At 39.8% G+C, this 20,028-nt stretch overlaps 1 protein-coding gene across 1 annotated transcript in view; it reads left to right on the top strand.

Moving 5' to 3' along the window:
- The window catches only part of GLIS3 (GLIS family zinc finger 3), a 615,291-nt gene that overhangs the window by 281,985 nt on the left and 313,278 nt on the right, over positions 1 to 20,028 (top strand). Inside the window, exons 5-6 of the mRNA XM_069540769.1 lie at positions 6,611 to 6,818; positions 12,576 to 13,695. Coding sequence (XP_069396870.1) covers positions 6,611 to 6,818; positions 12,576 to 13,695 — 1,328 coding nt within the window. The remainder of the gene's footprint in view (positions 1 to 6,610; positions 6,819 to 12,575; positions 13,696 to 20,028) is intronic.

Below are 20,028 nucleotides of genomic sequence, written 5' to 3'. Positions count from 1 at the left end.
TCCCAGGTGCATGTCAGCAGGCCAGTTACACCAGCATCATCTGGCTTAGTTGGTTTGAAGTGAAGCCTATGAATTTGCATTTTTGGAAAGCTTTCCTGGTGACCCTAATGTGCAGCCAGGTTTGGAGCCATTGGTGAATACATAATGTCCAGTTGTTAAATCAGGCCCACCAGGCTGACTAAACAAGTCCTCTAAGTCTGTCTCCTCCCTTTTTTTGGTCAAGCCCCCTCATGCAGGCAACCCTGACTTCTCTTCATTTCCCTAGCACATACCACGCCTCCTCCCTTCTGTTTCCGTGTCTACACCTTACTATTTCCTTCCCATTCGTGTGCTCGTTTTTCCTTCATGTTTTACCTCTTTGTTTTCTAAAGAGTGTTCTTTAGTATGCGAGTCTTGGTTGAGTCATAGGGGGAAAAAGTACCCTAAACAAATATATTTTGCATATTATTTGCTCCTCTGGGAGATTTATTATCAGCATTTGCAATTTTTAAAGGCTCTGAGAAGACCTGTAGTAAAGAGATATGTTTAACTTTGTTATATTAGAGTTTCCCAAAGCTATTTGACTATGGATCTCTCCATGACCCCACCTTATTTGCTATCACTGAACACCTTTGGACTTCCTGAGGACCTTTGGGAAATGCCTTTGTTCTTCTTCAGTGAATTATCTGGTAAACAGTGATTTCCACCTTTTCTGAACTCCTGTCTCTATGATTCAGTCTCATGCTTTATTCTGTACAGTCTAGTATCATTATCTGATTGTTCCTAGATGAGTGCATCTTATCTCTACGGAGCTGTAAGCTCCATGGAGGCAGGATGCTCTGCTCAGTAGTCCTTACCTCTCATAAGTTTTGTGCAGTTTCGAGCATTTGTAACATACACTGAATTTAAATGCTTTGCCCCTGAAGCCAGCTATTTCATTCTGATTCTCATCTTTTGGTGTTCTTAGTCATCTACCCTTGCCTTAACTGTATTTCAGAGTAACACACTACACAGTCACATATATTCATGAAGTTGTCACTACTGTATTTCAGCAGTAAAACATTACAAATTTGACAAAACACTGTATAGCAAGCCTAGTATGTCTAGTATGCAAGAATATCTTATTTCTAGTTCTAAGGAGGAATATGAATGAAAGCTGGGGAGAGTCTAAGAGTAAGATAAGATGGGAGTGAGGAAAGACCTGAAGTCTGGAGTCCATCGATGGGAGGATAAGTCTACTGTGTGTTGAGTGGAAGGCCTTGGGTCAGGAGGTATCAGCATGCCATCCTTGGTCACTCAGGAAAAGAGGTGCTAGAAATATCAGAAAGGTACCAGAAATGAGTTTATAATGTATTTATTAAGTGCCAGGCCCTAAATATATTACACATATGAGATCATTTAATCCTCAGAACAACTCAATGATGTAAGTACTAGTATTAACCCTATTTTAGAGATCAGAACACTGAGGTACAGAAAGCTTGAGTAATTTGCCCAAGCTCACGTGGCCATTCAGTGGTGGAGCTAGGGTACAAATCCATGCTTTTAGCTATCGTGCTGTGCGCTGTTACCTCTCACTTCTTTTCTTTCTCTGATTTTCTACTTTTCCATCAACCTTCAGTGCCTGGGTGTCCATTGATTTACTATTCCATTCTTGAAGTTCCATCTCAGCAAAACCTTTCCTTGAAATGCATGATCCTGGATTCGAAAACAGTTGCTCTAAAGGGTGTTATTGGGATAATTAGTAATATTTGACTATAAATTGTGTATTATGTACTAGTACTAAATCATTGCTAAATGTCTTGAATTTGATGATTGTGTTATGATTATGTATTTAGGGGTGAAGGGCATAAAATCTATGGCTTATTATTAAATAGTTCAACAAATTAATGATAATTAAAACAATAATCTTATATATACAGAGATGGATAGATGAATAGATAGATCAACAGATGGAATTTATCAATTGATAAATTAGATAAAGAGGATTCATGTACTACTTACAACTATTCTGTAGCTTTGAAATGTTTTAAAGTGAAAGATTGGGAAGAAAACCCTGATCCTTAGAGATGGTAAAGCATAAAATAATATATACTAACCCTTTCAATCCTCATAACAACCCTGTATTAGGTACTATTAACTGTCCTGATTTTAGGGACAGGATACTGAGGCACAGAGACTTTTAAGGACCTTGCTCAGTGTTGCACAGCCAGTGGGTGGGTGAGACAGAACTCAAATCCTGATATGCGTTATTTCTGTTTCCAAAATACTCTGCATATGTGTTAGGTTGAACTATATAGAAACTGCTGTTATTTGATCATGTTTGACCTGTAAAGAAAGACATTTCATATGACCCAACCTAGGAGCAGGGATCTCTTTTATATAATGGTTGCTTTGGTATTCCTCTTCATGGGCAGACTGTGGGCTCTGTGGGGGGGTGGGACTCTGTCTATCTTGCTCACCATTGTCTCCAAGGACTGCCCAGCTCATGGTTGGCATTTGATTAGTGTCAGTTGATGAACAATACAATAAAAAAAAAGTTGATTACTTCTCCCTACCCCCCTCCCATATATATATATATATATGCTACTTCTGTTCCCCCAATATCTCTGTCATTTTTAGAGGAACCAGTGGATAAACATAAATCATTCTGAAAGTTGCAGCCTCAGCAGGGGTAATTGCAACATAGTCAACTATTTGACTTCAAGAGAACTCTTTCAACTAATGAAGATGTTAATTAAAAACATGCCCCTGCTAAGATGACCTCTCAGTTCAGGAAATGCAAAACGTTTGCGCTCCCCACCAGCATGCAGTGATTTTGGCTAGAATGTACGTAGTACTCAGAATGCCATCCACTCAAATCCTTATTTGAGCAGTAAACACATTTTTAAGAAACACTGTACAGTCTCTAAAAATAAGCAGTATTTCAAAATGAAAACCAGCATACAAGTAGTTGGCACATCTGGTAGTCAGAAAAGTTGTACAGTTTGTTTTCAGGGAATGACAAGCCAAGGAATGTTCAAACTTGGCCAGCTGAAAACTTTTCTTCTATCTGTGATGACACCTGGTTTTAAAAAAGTTGGCTCCAGGCTCAAAGCAGAAAGAAATGGGTAGAGAATTAAATAGTATCATTTACTTGTATCTTGTTTTGTGCAAGGAATTATAAAGAACTGTTTTCTTCTTACTTCAAGAAAGAGAATGTAGCAAAAAAAAAAAAAAAGTGATGACAGGCATGAACAATAATAACAACAACTACAACAAAAATTACAGCTAACATCTATCAAGTACCTACTATGCCCTAGGCAACATGTGAAGTCCTTTACATGTGTAATTAATACTAGATGCACAATAACACCTTATAAAGTGGTGTTATTTTTATTCCCATTTTACAGATGAGAACACATAGAGATAAACACAAATGTTTAAGTAATTTGCCCAAGTCACACGACCAACCTGGGTTGGGGGTTCCCAAGCAGGCTGTCTCCAGAGCCCATACTACAATGCACTACACAATTCTGAGCAGTCTGGAGGTGTTCATTCTGTCTGGCATTATGAAAAAAAATTGGAGTTAGATGGTTGCATTAAGCACAGTGGTTCTTGGTCAGACTGTTATTTGCCTCCCTGTGTGAGAGTGATGATGCCATTTTACAGAACATTCTTACAGCTGCTCCACAAACATAACGTGTTCCCAAGAAATTTACTGTATAGCTTCGTGCTAAACGTATGTGATAGTCAGAAGCTGTCACTCCTCTATGGTTAGATGAGGCTCAAGCTGACCAGTGAATTTGGGAGTAGAAGGTGTTATAGTGAAAATGATGGAGACACTGGGGAGGGGAAGATTAATGTTTCTTTATTACAGACGGAGAAAATACTGTGAATGTGAGGATCTAGGGTATAGGGTTACAAGGGCAGCCTTGACCAGTGTAAAATTCTAGTCCAGGGAGATAGATTTATAGTTACTACTCCCGCAGCTTCATCTTCCATTCAGACCTAGTTAGCCACACTGTGGAGAAACATCAAAGGATTGACTTAGTTTGAGTCTGTTTTTGAAAAATGGCACTGTTTTAGACAAGAAGACCAGGAGGGCTTCAGTGGAAATAATGTGTATTTAATATCATGTATAACTATCTTTTATTTTCATTCTTAGCTTCATTGACAGACTTTATTGTGTACTGTATAGGCCCTGGGCTAGGTGCTGAGGAAGCAGCGATATCTCAGACAAGAGCTTTGTCTTTAAAAAGCAATAAAGTATAAACGGATGACAGGCATGTAAACATTTCCGTTCCCTGAAGGTGCTGAGGCAAATGTGTTATGAAAGACTGTGGGGGAACGAAAAGAAGAATTGGTCAGATTTGCCCAGTTGGCAGTGGGGGAGAGGACGTCACAGAGAAGATGACCTTTGAATCGAGATCTTGAAGACAGAGGTGCTCCTAGGTAGACAAGTTAGAGTAAGGCTGTGCCAAGCAGAGAGAAAAGCAGGAACAAGAAAAGGGCTAAAATAATTTTTTCAGCAATTTTATTGGTATTTATTTATGCTAAGGTGTGCATTATTTTCACATCGATTATCTCTGAAATATTAACACCATGTACTAGTTTATTGTTCTTACTGGTATATAAAATAGTGGTATGACATAATATATGGCATCTAAGATTTGATGAAATAATGTATTAATATGCTTTGACACCAAGTAGTATTTGTTGGGTGTGCTGTTCCAGCTGCTAATATGTCTTTGTTTTAGAGGTAGATATTAATACCATTTTATGGTGAAGGAAACAGGCATGAAATGAATGAGTTCTTTAGATGAATATGTGACACTGAATTTGACAGAATACCTGCCATCTAATGTTGCTTTTGTAGCAGTGGCTGGTAGGGATAGAATTCAAGTGTCTTATATACTGGGCTAGGGTATGAACCATTACACTGCCTTTATCCAAGGTAAAAAGGGGGTTTGAAAAGCAAATCACATGTAGCTTGTTGGAATTTATAAAGATATTAAGTCTATGATCATTGCACAAAAATGTACCCACTACTCTTAGTGTCAAGATGAAGCCCTGATGGTACAGTGTTATATGAGTTATGAAAACAGAGAGACTATCATCAATAACTGATCTTTCAAGGCACAAGAAGATGCATCAGATAGAAGCTGCAGGGAGAGGGGAAGGTTCCGGTTTGTGTATCTGAAAAAAAAAAATCAGACAGAAATTTCTTTTGGACCTTTCTTGGATCTTGGAAAGTATCCAAGGAGGAAACTAAGCATCCAGCACCTAAACTTAAGGACACAGGTGCCATGAAAATACACTCTTGTAGACTCCGTTTCTGCTCTGTCAGTAAATCCCTGTGTGATTTACTGACGCAAGTCAGTTACCACTTGGATTTTAGTTTCCCAGAGGGCTGGACTAGAGAAGGCTTCCTGCTAGCTAAAGATGCTGTGACTCTCCTAGCACTTTGGAGATGTGGTTTCATTGATGAGAGCATTGGTGATTACTCTAAGGTCTTGTTTATCCTTAGTTGTGGGCTCTTGGAAGAGAATGTTACAAAAGATGAAGAAGTCATTTTTTTGGCTATTAACCTAATTTTTGAGAAGACAAAATAAAAAATTATACTCCTTAGGGCTAAGGAAAGTTACCGTGATGCTTTTCTACTACTTTGATCCCAGATATATCAACGAGCAAGATGGGGAATTTGGTGAGAAAATTTTAGAGCCAATTTGCCAGAAAAACCTGAGATCATATTTATTTTGATTTATTTGAAATGGGAACTGAGACTGGACCAGGTAGTTTGCAAAAACTGTTTGAAAAAGTATATCCATGCAAAAAGAATGTCTAGAATGATTCAACCACTATTATTATTTTTTATAAATGAGTCATGGCAGTGTTTACCTTTCTCCTCTTTGCTCTTCACGTTTCTGTAATGGCACAGATTCTTGAGGGTTTCTTTTTTTTCCTTTCCCTTCTGGGATATGTACCAAATTTTACTACGTTCGAAGATTGTTACTAATGAAATGAAAAATTTATGTCAAATTTGGTTAACATGCTACTTTTAGAATGAATGTTTTGTTTAGGGTTCTCTCATCTTGATTTTTTAAAAAATTGGGTGTATGTCCAATGAAAATATATTAGGATGAAGAGGAAAAATAAAGATTGGAGAGACACAGCCAGTCTATATCCTTTTAAAGAGGCATTTTGGAAGACCAGACTTGGAATGAAATGAACCAGTTAAACAAGTTATTTTCAGGAGTGTCAACTTTCCTTGCTGGGTCATTCAAGATATTAGCTATTCTAGAAAAAAACATGGTTTGATACAAGTAATCCCATCTACTTACCACCTTAACCCTTTAGGTAAAGAGATGATAAAATATGATTCTTAATATAACTGGACACTTCTATATAGAAGAAGCAAAATGTAAGCATATTTTGTATGAGTGGTGATTATAGAAGGGTTTCTATTGTAGCATTATGGATTTTTCATCGGAATTAGAGAAAGCTTTTTTCTATCACTAATACTGAAAAAAAAAAAAAAGGTGATCCAAGGACTGTCTCTAAAGATGAGTCCTGATATAAGTGTGCACATATGTGTATTTACTGATTTCTGATATAAGGGACATGAAAGCTAACCTGATTCGTTTGTTTTTAGGGGCTCTTGGCTTTGGGCCTCAGTGCAAGTCCATTGGAAAAGGCAGCTGCAACAATCTAGTGGTCACCAGCAGTCCCATGATGGTTCAGCGACTGGGACCCATTTCACCACCAGCAAGCCAGGTCTCTACAGCATGCAACCAGATCAGTCCTAGCTTACAGAGGGCAATGAATGCAGCCAACCTGAATATACCTCCTTCAGATACCAGGTCTCAAGTTACTTTTTTTTTCCCCCTTCTTACGGTATAATCACACCCATGACTGTTTTTCCTTTCCTTACTGAATGCATGCCCACACAACACACACACACACACACACACACACACACACACACACACACACACACACACACACACACACTCAAGCAGCTCTTTTATTTTGAGCTTTGTAGGGGAATGTGTATAAAAACTGTGTGTACCATAATATCATCTTAATTGGGAAGAATGGTTTAACACCTGCTGGCTTACAGTGTGAGTGAAATTAAGGCCCACTTTGAGATTTTGGGGCCTCTGTGACTAAATACCAGTGTGTTAATCTGTTGATTCCTGGTGAAGCAGGTCATATCATGGCCTAGAAAGATAAAGATGTTCCATGCACATCCATCTTAGCTGCTCATTTTTCAGTGTATGAGTTGCAGCATCCTAAGGCTGCTTTACAGTTGTTTTGTCTGTCCAGCCATACATTCACCCATCTAACCAAGTATCTTAAATATTTATGGTCCTGCATAATATAATAGTTGAAGTTTAGGGAGATAGTTGAAAAAGTAAAGATAGAAATCATGAATTTCAAGACTTTATGATGCGTCTAGGAAGACATACTTTCGTGTGTGAGTTACATAACATTTCAACACAATGTCTGATTAGGTGCTGGAATAAGTAGGTCCAATAAATGCTATACATCTATCTCCATGGGAGATAATTGAATAGGGAAATTACCTTCTCAAACAAATTTTTATATCTCTTAAGGTTGATATTACAGGGGACATAAAACCAAAATACTGTGCAAAGTATAAGGTCTATTTCTATGTTTGAAATGAATTATTTCATCTTCTGTAAGTAGTCTTCTTGGAGAAATACAATCCAAAGTTTTTTGCCTTAGTTCCAGATCTGTTGTAACTGTGATTTTGCAAAGGAATTGGACCTCTCTTCTGTGGACCTCTGTTCCTCTTCTTGGGGGACTGGAATCTGCTGAGATGCCTTGTAGTTCTGGGTTCTGTTTCTTCCTCTTCTTCCTCCCCTTCCTTTATCTTTTCCTCTTATCCCCCTTTCCCCTTCTTGTGTCTCTGCACTGTCCTCCTAGCTGCTATTCGAGACTCTGAAATCACAGTTCCTGGATCATTTTTTATGCCAATTTTTTCATGAGATGGAAACTTGTTTTTCACCTGAGATTTTTTTTGTGATGGGAAGCTGCTCCTGTCATTTTCCTATTGATGATTATGCCTTGAGGGACTCTTCATACTTGCTGAGTATTGCATGTAAAATTAACTGTACTCGTGGGGTAGATGTCATTGGGAAGCCTTCAGCTTCCTGTCTGTGGCAAGTCCAGCCCATGCCTTGAAGGCAGAGAGTCATAATTAATGGAGAAACTGAAGGTAGGCAGGGCACAGGCTGCTCCAGCCATGCATGTATCTAGTGCAGTCCCTTTCATGGGTCGGGCAGGGAAGGGTCATTATCTCAGTGTTTTCTGGCATATTTGATTCCTTAGCATAAATTTTTATCCTTAAAAGATAACATCTTAGAGATGCACTGATATATATGTTTTGATTATGTATTCTGTGAGTCCTTCTATGGAAATAATTTTGTGCAGGATGAGCAAAGAAACAGGAGTTGGGAACTGGCTTGGTGAAATATCGAATTTACTTTTAGCAATTTGGAAAGGTCACATTTATTTGTGATACTTAAATTGGTTTGTGTGTTCCATAAGAGGAGAGATAGGACAGGAGGCAACAGTTCAACTTGAAGGCATTTTGCTATCTAGAGATGAAGAGAAGATGGAGAGAGAATCAGCTTTGTGTATTGGGGGAATGCCCGGGGGGGAGGGATGGGGGGGTGGGGAGCTGGATGAGGACATAACTGTTCAGTCTGAGTGATGGCCACCCTATAAAAAGCTGTAAAATTTATTGTTTTTTCCTGATTATCTATGTAATTCTTACTCATTGTAGAAAATGTGGAAAATATGGACAAGCACAAGACAGTATATGATAGTCATCCCGAATCCTACCACTCACAGGCAACCATGGGTGGAATTTTGACATATATCCTTCTAGCTGTAGGCAAACATATACATCATAAGCATAGGTTTCCCTTTCCATCAAATTGATCTATAATGATCTACATAGTATTATATTTACTTTTTTTGTTAATATAAACACTTTCCTTTGTAATAATCTTTTGTGGTAAAAATATATTTAGCATCATATAATGACTTCTTCCTGCCCAAGATTCCATTTTATTAAAAAGTATATAAATAAAACTATAATTTTTATCAGTATCTTATTAATGGGCATTTGTTTCCCTTTATTTCATTATTATAAGTAATACTTCATTGGATCAATTCTGTAACTCTTGTTGCCCATCTCTTTTTCATGACATATATGCATATATATGTACACATATATATGTAGTCATTCTTTTAAGCATCATTTTGAGGAATTCCTTGTCATATATACGTTAGTATTTCTTTTGAGCTTGGCGTTGAACCAAGCAGTTCAGCTTCGTTATTACACCTCTTACGGCCCCGTGAGAGTTACTGAGCTCTTGCTTCACCAGCTACCCTAACCTATTTCACTGTTGGTTTCTGAGTTTTTCATATTGCTTTTATTTTGTTTGAGTTATCTTTCTTTCACATATAGCTTCAAATTAACCAGTCACCAGAAATAATATGCTTAGGATTAGATGAACATATGGAAATGGAGATTTCTCTAAGTATGGTGATAGAACCACAGCTCTTTGTCACTTTCTTTCCCATAGGCTTGGTGTGGGTAGCAGCAGGGATTATAGGCAAGAGTTCTTTGCAATCTTTCACAGTCATTCAGCATATTGTTTCAGAAGGAGAACAGAAAATGTGTGCTCCAGTTGTAGCTCGTGTGACTTTAAGCCTCGTACACCAGGTCTTTTAATCAAGCAGAGCAGCATGGACCACATGTGGGGTATGTTGTGGGGAAAACAGTGGAGGATGTATGTGATCCAGCTAGGTGACTGCCTATCAAATGCTGCTCTATTTGTACTTCTTTAAGGAGTTTTGGTCCTTTTTCTGGTGTCACTGGGAGGAATTTCACAGAACCTTGGTTTTATTCTCTGTAAAACAGAGGTTATTTAAGCAATCCAATTTACTTACTTCACAGGCTGTATTAAATGAAATAATACAAAGGGAAAATACTTCATAAATTAAAAATGATGGTTATCATTATACTGATTGATTACTCACCTTAATCAATATTTTTTTGGAAAACTTTAACACTCTGGTGGGTACTGGCGGAGATAAAAATGACCCCTTTTTTTGGAGGACTTTGAATTTTATTGAGGAAGATAACACCCACAGATGCTTGAAGTTAGCTATGTTTAAGGCTCAGTACAGACAGTATATAATTTTTCTGGAAAGAGGACTTTTACTGAGAGCTACTATCTTTGGGGCAGGTTTCATGGATTAGAACTTTGAAATATTAAAAGATCTGGGGTAATTGCTTAGAAGGGAGGTAGGCTGCTAGGCAAAGGCCATTTGTTGGAAATTTTGTTCTTATTAGGTGTTTAAGATAGAAGAGAGAGTTCTCCATTCATATAACTGCCTTAGTGAATAGAACATAGAATTTGCTTTCTGAAAAATATATGATAACTGTCTTAGAAAACTGAGATGTCCAAGGAGTTAAGGAATGTGCCTGCATGGGGTTATGCTCAAATTTAAATCGAACGATACTTTAGGTGTATTTTGAGAAAAATAAGAAACATCTCTTGACAGTGGAACAAATGAACATGTCTCACTCACTATAGGCAGCCCTCAAACCAAATAATATAATTTCAAATGCAAAGTATATACAGATGGGTAAAATACTTTCTGCCTGCCATTCACTGCTTAAAAATCTGAAATCCTCCAGTATGACAGTGACCAGGCAAATGCACCATTTGAGAATGTTATATAAACCATCTAAACCTCAGGGTGTAAAGCAAAGTCAGTTGTCTTTGCCTCATATATGACACGACTACTGATTGGACTTGGGTCAGAAAGCAATTCTGTTATCTCCCTGGGGAAGGGACCAAAAGGCCCTTGACATCCTATCACCAGGAGCCTTCAGCTGAGCTCTGCAGGGAGAGCTACAAGCTGCAGGTATGCTGGGAAAATAATTGGAAGTGTCCATGGGGAATTAAAAAACAGATGGTTCAGAAACCACTCTGGGGCTTGCAGGACTTCAGTCCAAATATAAGGATCTGGACAGAGGAAAAGAAATCTGTGTCAAGGGCAACTGGACGTAAATTCCTGCTGTGTTTGTCATCGGTAAACATTACTTCACTTGATGGAAACACCACATCGACAATGGTGTTATCTACCACCTTATACTGTGCATTTCGGAGCTGAGATGTTTTCTTGCTGATTTCTCATGCTTGTAGGAAAGTGTTTCTGGCTTCCATTTTGTGAAAAGAAGAGGAACAGATGGGATGAGAATGCTTCTATTTTTCCCTCAGTTCTTTTGCAACAGGTTGCTGTTTAACAGCTGGAAGTAGTAAATGGGTTCATTCTGGGAAGATAGACATTCTATACAATATTTTATTTTGAATTTTTTGTCAGAAAAAAGATCTCTGTAGAAAGCCAGTGCAAGTACATATAAAGAAGTCAGGTTTTTTGATACACTACAACTCAGAATACACTATTCTGAGTTGGGAGTACAGTGAATTATGAATTATGTCCAGCCTCTTTGTGACAAATTTTCCATCCAAAGGGCATAGCTTTTCTCTTCAATGATTTTTAAGGCAATGATGTCATAGTAAAGCAAAATGAATTTTAAAGTGGCCAGACTACATTACAAAGCATTCTGTTATTCAGCTAACTGTTGTGACATGTGAGGCATGTTTTGTAAAGGGTAAGAAGGACAGGAGAGGAATTGTTGCAAAAGTGAAGTACTTAAAGCAAATGCTTTGCTCTCAGTCCAAATCTGCTGTGATTCAAGGACAACAATTCATGGAAGATACAAAACTAGCAGGTGTGATTAAACCCTGCACGGCCCAAATGCATAATTACAAATATGACTTGATTTCAGGCTGTCACTCCCATATATATTACAGCTGTATTTTATATATATTTTATTTCTGGGGCAATTTGATGTTGTGACTGAGTACTTACAGTGTGAATTGCTGTCTTTTATAGAAACATTTAAAATTCCTTAATGTCAGTGAAATAAACTTGTGAAATTATTATTAGGTCCCCTGGATGACTTTGAGGATTTACTTTTTTTTTCTTTTCAAATTAAGCATAGGTTTATGTTTTACCTCACCAAACAGATTTCACTCAAAGGCTGGGACTCTGTTTAGACTTGTGTTCTGCAATGCCTATTTGTAGTGTGCTGCACACAGTAGATGCTTAATAAATACTTGTTTATTTGGTTTGCCATAACAAACTTCAATAATTATTCCTAGGTCTCTAATTTTTTCCCTGTATTAAAAAAAGATATTTAAAAATAAAGCAAGGACGATTTATTATCACTTAAAGTATTAAGATTATTTATAACAGTAGATCTTTTTGTTTTATTATTCCAGTGAGCATTAGCTTTTATTGTTCTTCTTGGTAAAATGTTATTTACCTGGAACTAAAAGCCTTGGGTTTTATCTTAGCCAAAGAATGTGTGTTTAGCCGAGAATGTAATTAGGGGAAATACTTAAGGGATTGTCAATGCAATGTTCTTTTAGCCCTTAGGCAATCCATATCCTGCTAAAATGTTTGTCTTTTTTTTTCTCCCCGCCTTCTGGCTGCTGTTCCAGGTCCCTTATTTCGCGTGAGTCTTTGGCATCCTCAACTTTGAGTCTGACAGAAAGTCAGTCAGCCTTGAGCGTGAAACAAGAGTGGTCTCACGGCTACAGGGCTCTCCCTTCGCTCTCCTCCAACCACAGCTCTCAGAATGGCATTGATCTAGGGGACCTCCTCAGCCTTCCTCCTGGGACAGCCATGCCCAGCAACAGTGTCTCTAACTCATTGCCATCCTACCTGTTCGGGATGGAAAATAGCCACTCTCCTTACCCTAGTTCCCGGCACTCTTCGGCCAGGTCCCACTCGGCCCGCTCCAAGAAGAGAGCACTGTCCTTGTCCCCGTTGTCCGATGGCATTGGGATAGACTTCAATACCATCATCCGCACCTCGCCCACGTCCTTGGTCGCCTACATCAACGGGTCAAGGTCTTCCCCGGCCAACATGTCCCCACAGCCAGAGGTCTATGGGCATTTCCTGGGGGTGCGCGGCAGCTGTATTCCCCAGCCAGGCTCGGTGCCAAGCAGCCAGAAGGGCGTGCGGGTGGCCAGTGGTGGCCTGGCTCTTCCAGCCTACGACGAGGACAGCGTGCTGGAGTATGAGCGCATGCAGCAACTGGAGCACGGCGGCCTGCAGCCCGGCCTGGTCAACAACATGGTGGTGCAGCACGGCCTGCTGGACTCTGACGGCCAGCCGGCGGGCCTGCTAAAGACGGAGCGCCTGGATGACTTCCCGGGCGGCGCTCTGGACTTGCCCCCGGCACCCCCTCTGCCTCCTCTGCCACCTCCGCCCCAAGGCCCCCCGCCCCCCTACCACGCCCACCCGCACCTGCATCACCCAGAGCTCGTCCACCACACCCAACCGCTGGCCCTGCCTCAGGCCGCCCTGGAGGAGGATGGGGAGATGGAAGACGTTGGGGGCAAGCACTGCTGTCGCTGGATTGACTGCAGCGCCTTGTACGACCAGCAGGAGGAACTTGTGCGGCACATCGAGAAGGTTCACATAGATCAGCGCAAAGGGGAAGACTTCACTTGTTTCTGGGCCGGTTGTCCTCGAAGGTACAAGCCATTCAATGCCCGCTATAAACTGTTGATTCACATGAGAGTCCACTCGGGGGAGAAGCCCAACAAGTGTTCGGTGAGTCGCCTAAAGCCCACGGGAGTTCATTGAAGGTGTATGTGGTTTAACAAACGCTGCCACAAGTTAGGCGGCATTTTTTTCTTTTATGGAGTTTGGATGCTAGGGGTCTAGGTATCCATGGTACCTAGGTATCCTCTTCAGCCTGAGAAAGGGGAAGTTTTCTTTAATTATTAGTGGCTGGGGTATATCTCCACTTCTAGATTCTCTTCTGCAGATGTACATGATCGGGGAGGTTCACGCTGCCACACTGTCCAAAGTCTTGGAAAATTGATTCCCACCAGGCACCAGCTTGAAGTTGCTGAAATGTGCAGGGCAGAGGAACACACACTACACCACCAGCAAGCTTTAGCTATTTTCCAAATTAAATATTCAGTGATTTTCCCTTCCCTCCAATAACTGGGTGAGTGTTAGGGTTAGAGGGGTGGTTCTGATATTTAGAAAGGAACTCACACTTAGCAACTTGGCTAGTAAAAGTGTTGCTGCATACACCCACACGCCTGCACACTGCACCCTCCAAGGTTGTAAGACTAGTTAATGATTTATAGCCAGCATGAAAACACTCAGGGTTACCACAGGAGCTGAGTCTTACTGGATCTCCCTGACTTTAAGGAGAGGGAGTTTGGTGGAAAATGTATAAGGAGAAAGAACCCAGAGGGGACTGTGTCTTTGGTGTTGAAGGAAGCGGGCATGGTGTCTCTTTCTCCCCACTTCCCCCTTTCACAACATCAATCCTGGAACTATCTCTGTTTCTTGGCGGAATTTACTGTTTTTGAATAATATGACTCTTAGATGGTTGCACAAACATTTCACACCTAACAGAAACCCTCAGGGTTTACAAGCAGGACATCACCCTTGGGATCCCAGGGTGGCTTTGCACAATCTCAGACAGCTCGCTTAACTCTTGGAAAAAGAAGAGCATGTGTTTTATATTAGTTTAGATGGACAGGAATATTTCTTTTACAGTTAACAATCTGAGAATTTTAGGTATTCCCTGGATATTGAATATGCTACAGGTCACTTAATGTGTGTAAAAAATATATATCATTTGGAAAAGGAACTTATTTAGATGGTGGTTCCCCCAGCCAGAGTCCCTCCTTTCTGTAGTATGTCTTGATAATAAAGAATCTGGGCCATGTTTACCATGTTTATGCTTGATTATAGATTGGCCAAGTTGTCAGATTCATGTAAAAGCAAACCAAACAGGTGATAGTTGTAAGGCAAGTATTAGAAGCGCTTTTTCACCATCCAGTAGGTATTTTTGAAAGAGTTTTAATAATTTCTGGAGGAATGAAATTGCATTTCTTGTCCTTACATTATGCCCCATGTTATGATTCTTCTTAAGGAAAACTTGAAACTCATACATTGTAAGAATGCCAGGTTATATGACTGAAAAGAATAATTACATTCCAGCCAACAAAACCTTACTCTGTCAGTAAGGTTCTGCATTAAAAATGCCAGAAAGAGACAAGCAATTGAAGGCAATTCCGTTTACTCTGTTTGGAACACACCGGCCTATTGCAGGCAAGGAAGACATTCAGTCTCTGAAGGAAAACAGTCCAGCCTTTTAGTTCTGACTAATCCTGGCTGAAAATAGTTTGCTGGATTTGGCTTTACTGAAATAAACATATAGGCTTGAATTATCCAAAAAAATATTTTTTTTGCATTGCAAAATTAATTTTTGTGCAAAAGGATTTCCCTATTTTCCCACTATCCCCAGATTTTGAAAAGGCGTATAACTTTATAAAGTTGACTTTTGCTAAAGTGCATGATGACTATTAAAAATAGAAATACTTCAGTGAAAGAATAAATACTTCAGCGAAAGAATAAATACTTCAGTGAAAGAATAAGGTGAATGTTTGCAGGCGTCTGCATAGCTTTTCATGGTATTATTCAAGATGGGTATGGGAGGTGATTTTTCTCTTTCCCCTGGTCTGCCTACTCCCCATTTCTAGATGGAATCTTTGCAAAATTTAGATTGCTAGGTTTAATAACATATCAAATCTAGACCCACAAAGCATTAAATCACATGTTATAGTGCAAATGTATTGTACAAAACAGGGTTTCCTAGGGGCTGACTAATGCTGCAGTTCTTGCCTTGGGACTGTATATTTTTAGCAGGAATATAAGACGTACATATCATGAGCATCGTGTCTTGTGAAAACTGTTATGTTGCTGCCTGTCATCTGCTTGATTTGTAGGGTTGTAGCTAACTGGCAGCAAATAATTTTGCCCTGAAAGTTGAGCAGCCTCTCAAGTTGTAGCCCGTGGAGAGAAGACGTTGTGCTTAATGTGGATGCGCATCTGAAAAAGAGGCATTCTTCTGCCTCTTGCAAAACCAGTCTTTACACTCTTGGAATCCAGACACAGAACTCTTAAAACTGAACAGTTTCACCTCTCACTTTTTTAGAAACTGATGGTCGTTGATTCAAAGCTCAAGATCCTTGCCAAGTAAAATGACCACATTCTTCTTTTGGAGACATGAAGTGATCTTTGGGTTTTTGTGGCTGTGTCACGTGCTGCAAAGGCTAGGAGCAGTTTAAATTATAAGACCCTGTCCACTTTTGTTTTACGTATGTTTAACTGCTGTTAATTTTCTGTGGACCATAGTTAGAGTTAGTCATCCTTTTCACTCACTTAGCTTATTGACCCAAGAAAGATGTGATGACCCAATTGTGTTTGGTGACCATGACTACAGGCAGCACAATGAGCTTCTGGAAGTCATGTGAAAAGGAGGATGTGTGAAAGGGCTATTCAGTGACAGCCTGCTTACAGTAAGAGGCTACCACTGGTGTCCTCCCTTGATGCCAAATTCCATCTCATGCATGGGAGAACACATTCTCAGAGTCTCTGACTGTAACTCCTCAGCCTTACCCAGAACTCTGGGATTCAGATCTCTCAGGACTTTAGGTGGCAGAACTGGGGGAGGATTGTTAATTTATTATTTGGTTAAACTTACTGGAAGGAGAGAATGGTTTCTTTTCCCTTTCCCACCCAAACAACTCCACCCTTCTGTAGATCTCATTCTTACTACTTCTGTGGAGAGCCAAACCAGCTGCTCTTTTCCCGCTCTTGGCCTTGATTACAGAGATATTCCCAGCCATCGGCAAAGGCCTTGAGAAGTAAAGGCCTCAGCAGGCAGACAGACGGATCTCAGTTAAATCAGAAACTGGAATATGGCAATATTATATTAAAAACACCTGAGTCCATTCACTTCTGTCTACTAATAAAGCGATTTATAGGTGCCAGATCATTCTATTTAGACCTTCCTGAGCTTAGACCAACCTCAACATTGATGAATCTCAGAATTATCAGAACTTTTGAACATTCCCAGGTATAACTTTGCTGAATTCTATTATGTTTTTCTGAGATGATAAGGTTTCAACTTCTCAAGTCAGAGCAAGTAATGGAGCCTTATAATTAGTTTCTTTCCCAACCCCGTGTTTCATGTTCCTAAAAGATGTAAAGAATAACCCCCAAACTATAGATGTACACTAACCATCCCTAACAGTAGCCATAGTAAGTGTTCCACTGAGTGCACACTGAGAATATTTTTACCGTAGTAGGTCTTTTTGCCATTAAGTTGAAGAGTATGCAACACCTCAGTAGCGTTCCCAGGAAGGTGTCCTCTGAATGAGATCAGACACACTTCTCATGAGAAAGCCTATCTGATCAGGGCAGAGTGAGCAGAGGGACAGGGTTCTGTTGCCAGGATCAGAAACACTGATCCTGGCCTTTGTGCACAAAAGAAAGCAGTTGGGCTGGGAGGTTAGGGAGTGTTAATGAGGGAATTAGGGGGAATGTGGGTCGCCACTTAAATTTTGCTTATTTTTCCTGGATGAATTTTATCCAATAGCAAAAAGGAATTTTGTAAAACTTTTACCCACCCACAGATTTTCACAAAAATGTCACTGACCAAAGACAGCTTTGAATCTTGTATGAATTGACTCATTTCTCCACAGACATTTTGCCTGGCAAAATGCAAAGTATTTGCTTTGGCTTGACTATTGGGCCGTTTGCTTTTTAAGTAACATTGGATTATGGAATACAAGAAAATAAATACAGAGCTGGGGCCATGTCCCCATTCCTCTTTTATGGCCTGATTTATGGGTTATGGGCCAGCCTTAGCCATGTAAGACATTTCTTGAGGAAAAGTAAATTCATTGTAAAATACGGAAGAAGGCTTTTTTTTTTCCACACCCTTTATTTTATTATTTTGATAAGACTTGGCATTGATGTGGTGACCACAATTACCTGACTAGAAGGGACCTCAGGAAAATATCTAGGCATAATTATTAATTATCACTCCACAATCTTCATATTGGCAACAATTAATAAATTCTCGGGCTTCCCTGGTGGCGCAGTGGTTGAGAGTCCGCCTGCCGATGCAGGGGACACGGGTTCGTGCCCCAGTCCGGGAAGATCCCACATGCCGTGGAGCGGCTAGGCCTGTGAGCCATGGCCGCTGAGCCTGCGCGTCCGGAGCATGTGCTCCGCAACGGGAGAGGCCACAACAGTGAGAGGCCCGCGTACCACAAAAAAAAAATAAATAAATTCTCATAATGTCAAGTATTGGAGGGTATGGAGAAGGGAATGTTTTAACATTGTTAGTGAGAGTAAACTAGTGTAACCACTTGGAAAAAGTTTTGAGAATATCTAGCAAACGTGAAGATGAGCATATCCAACAAAACCATGTCTAAGTGTCTATCCTAGAGCAACTCCTGGTGGCAGGAAGACATGCCTTTGTTTTTTGTTATAAATTTATTTATTTTTGGCTGCGTTGGGTCTTCATTTGCTGCAAGCGGGGGCTACTCTTTGTTGCATCACGCAGGCTTCTCATTGTGGTGGCTTCTCTTGTTGTGGAGCACGGGCTCTAGGTATGCGGGCTTCAGGAGTGGCACCCGGGCTCAGTAGTTGTGACTTGTGGACTCTAGAGCCCAGACTCAGTAGTTGTGGCACATGGGTTTAGCTGCTCCACAGCATGTGGGATCTTCCCGAACCAGGGCTCAAACCCATGTCCCCGGCATTGGGAGGCGGATTCTTAACCACTGCGCCACCAGGGAAGTCCCCATGCCTCTGTTTTTTAAAAAAAGTATAAATAACCTATCTGTCCATAGGTAAAGTGAGTCAACAAACTGTGGTTTATTCCTAATGAAATAATAAAGGAATTTAAAATTAAGAAGCTATATATAAATCGATATATCTATAGATTGATAGATAACAACATGGATAAATAGATAACAATGTTGAATGAAACAATTACATGCAAAAGGGTATATACAGTGTAATATAATTTATGTATATTTAAACACATGCTAAGCAGTATTATACAGTTGTTGTAGATACATAATTACTTGGTTAAACAATAAAATCATGTAGGCAGGATAACCTTAGGATAGTGGATACTTCTAGAGATGAAAGAAATAGGAAGACACGGGATGTATCTTTTATCCAAAGAGGGAGAGAAATGAAACAAATATGGCAGAATATTAAAATGTTTGGTGGTGGCAATACAGCTGTCATAGGTATCTTATAATATTTTCTATGCTTTGCTGCCTGTTTGAAATATTTTATAACTGTAAATATATATTTTTATCTAAAAAGAAAAGAAAAGAAAATCAATGAGTATAATACTCTTAACTCCCTTCCACACATACCAGTTTTTCAGAGAGGAGAAAAAAGCCTAGGGAAATTAAGCGATTTTTCTAAGACTAGAAAGTTGTTTGGCCATTGCCTACTTACTCCAAGGAGGTGGTTTTCCACTTTGGCTGACATTGGAATTGCCTGAAAAGATTTATAAAATACCCATACCTGGGTCCTACCCCCAGAGTCTGTGATGTAATTGGTGGGGTGTGTAGCCTTCCAGGTGATTCTAAAGTGCAAAAGGGTGAGAACTAGTGCTCTAAAAGCTTCCACATTCTGACACTAAACTCTAGATAGATGAAAGCCTACCTTGTCATTTTAGTTAAGGCGTAGGGAGGCACTGTTTAGTAGCAAGTACATTTTCATTATCATCGGTGTCCTGACAATGATTAGGATAATTTCGTGTTCCCTTGGAATAAAATTCCAGACAAGGGATAAGAAGATAACAGAGCAGCGCTGGTCGTGGCAGAAGGCTTTCAACTGAGTGTCCATTTCATATGCAGAGTATTCTCTCTCTACAATTAATAGTCAGTTAAAGGTTGGGATGAATCTGTGCTGAGTAATGAATGTCATTGCCACCTCCTTGCCTCTTGAGTTAAAAGTGGAACTGACAAATCTGTCACATTGCTCCCATTTTTAAAGGTAAAATAGAGTCTTTCCCCTAACAACTACAATGCAGCCTTTCTGCTT

This window comes from Delphinus delphis, chromosome 6, assembly GCF_949987515.2.
Source record: "Delphinus delphis chromosome 6, mDelDel1.2, whole genome shotgun sequence".
NCBI lineage: Eukaryota > Metazoa > Chordata > Mammalia > Artiodactyla > Delphinidae > Delphinus > Delphinus delphis.
The sequence above is the reverse complement of the archived record's forward strand: the minus strand, read 5'-3'. Positions and strand labels throughout refer to the sequence as shown.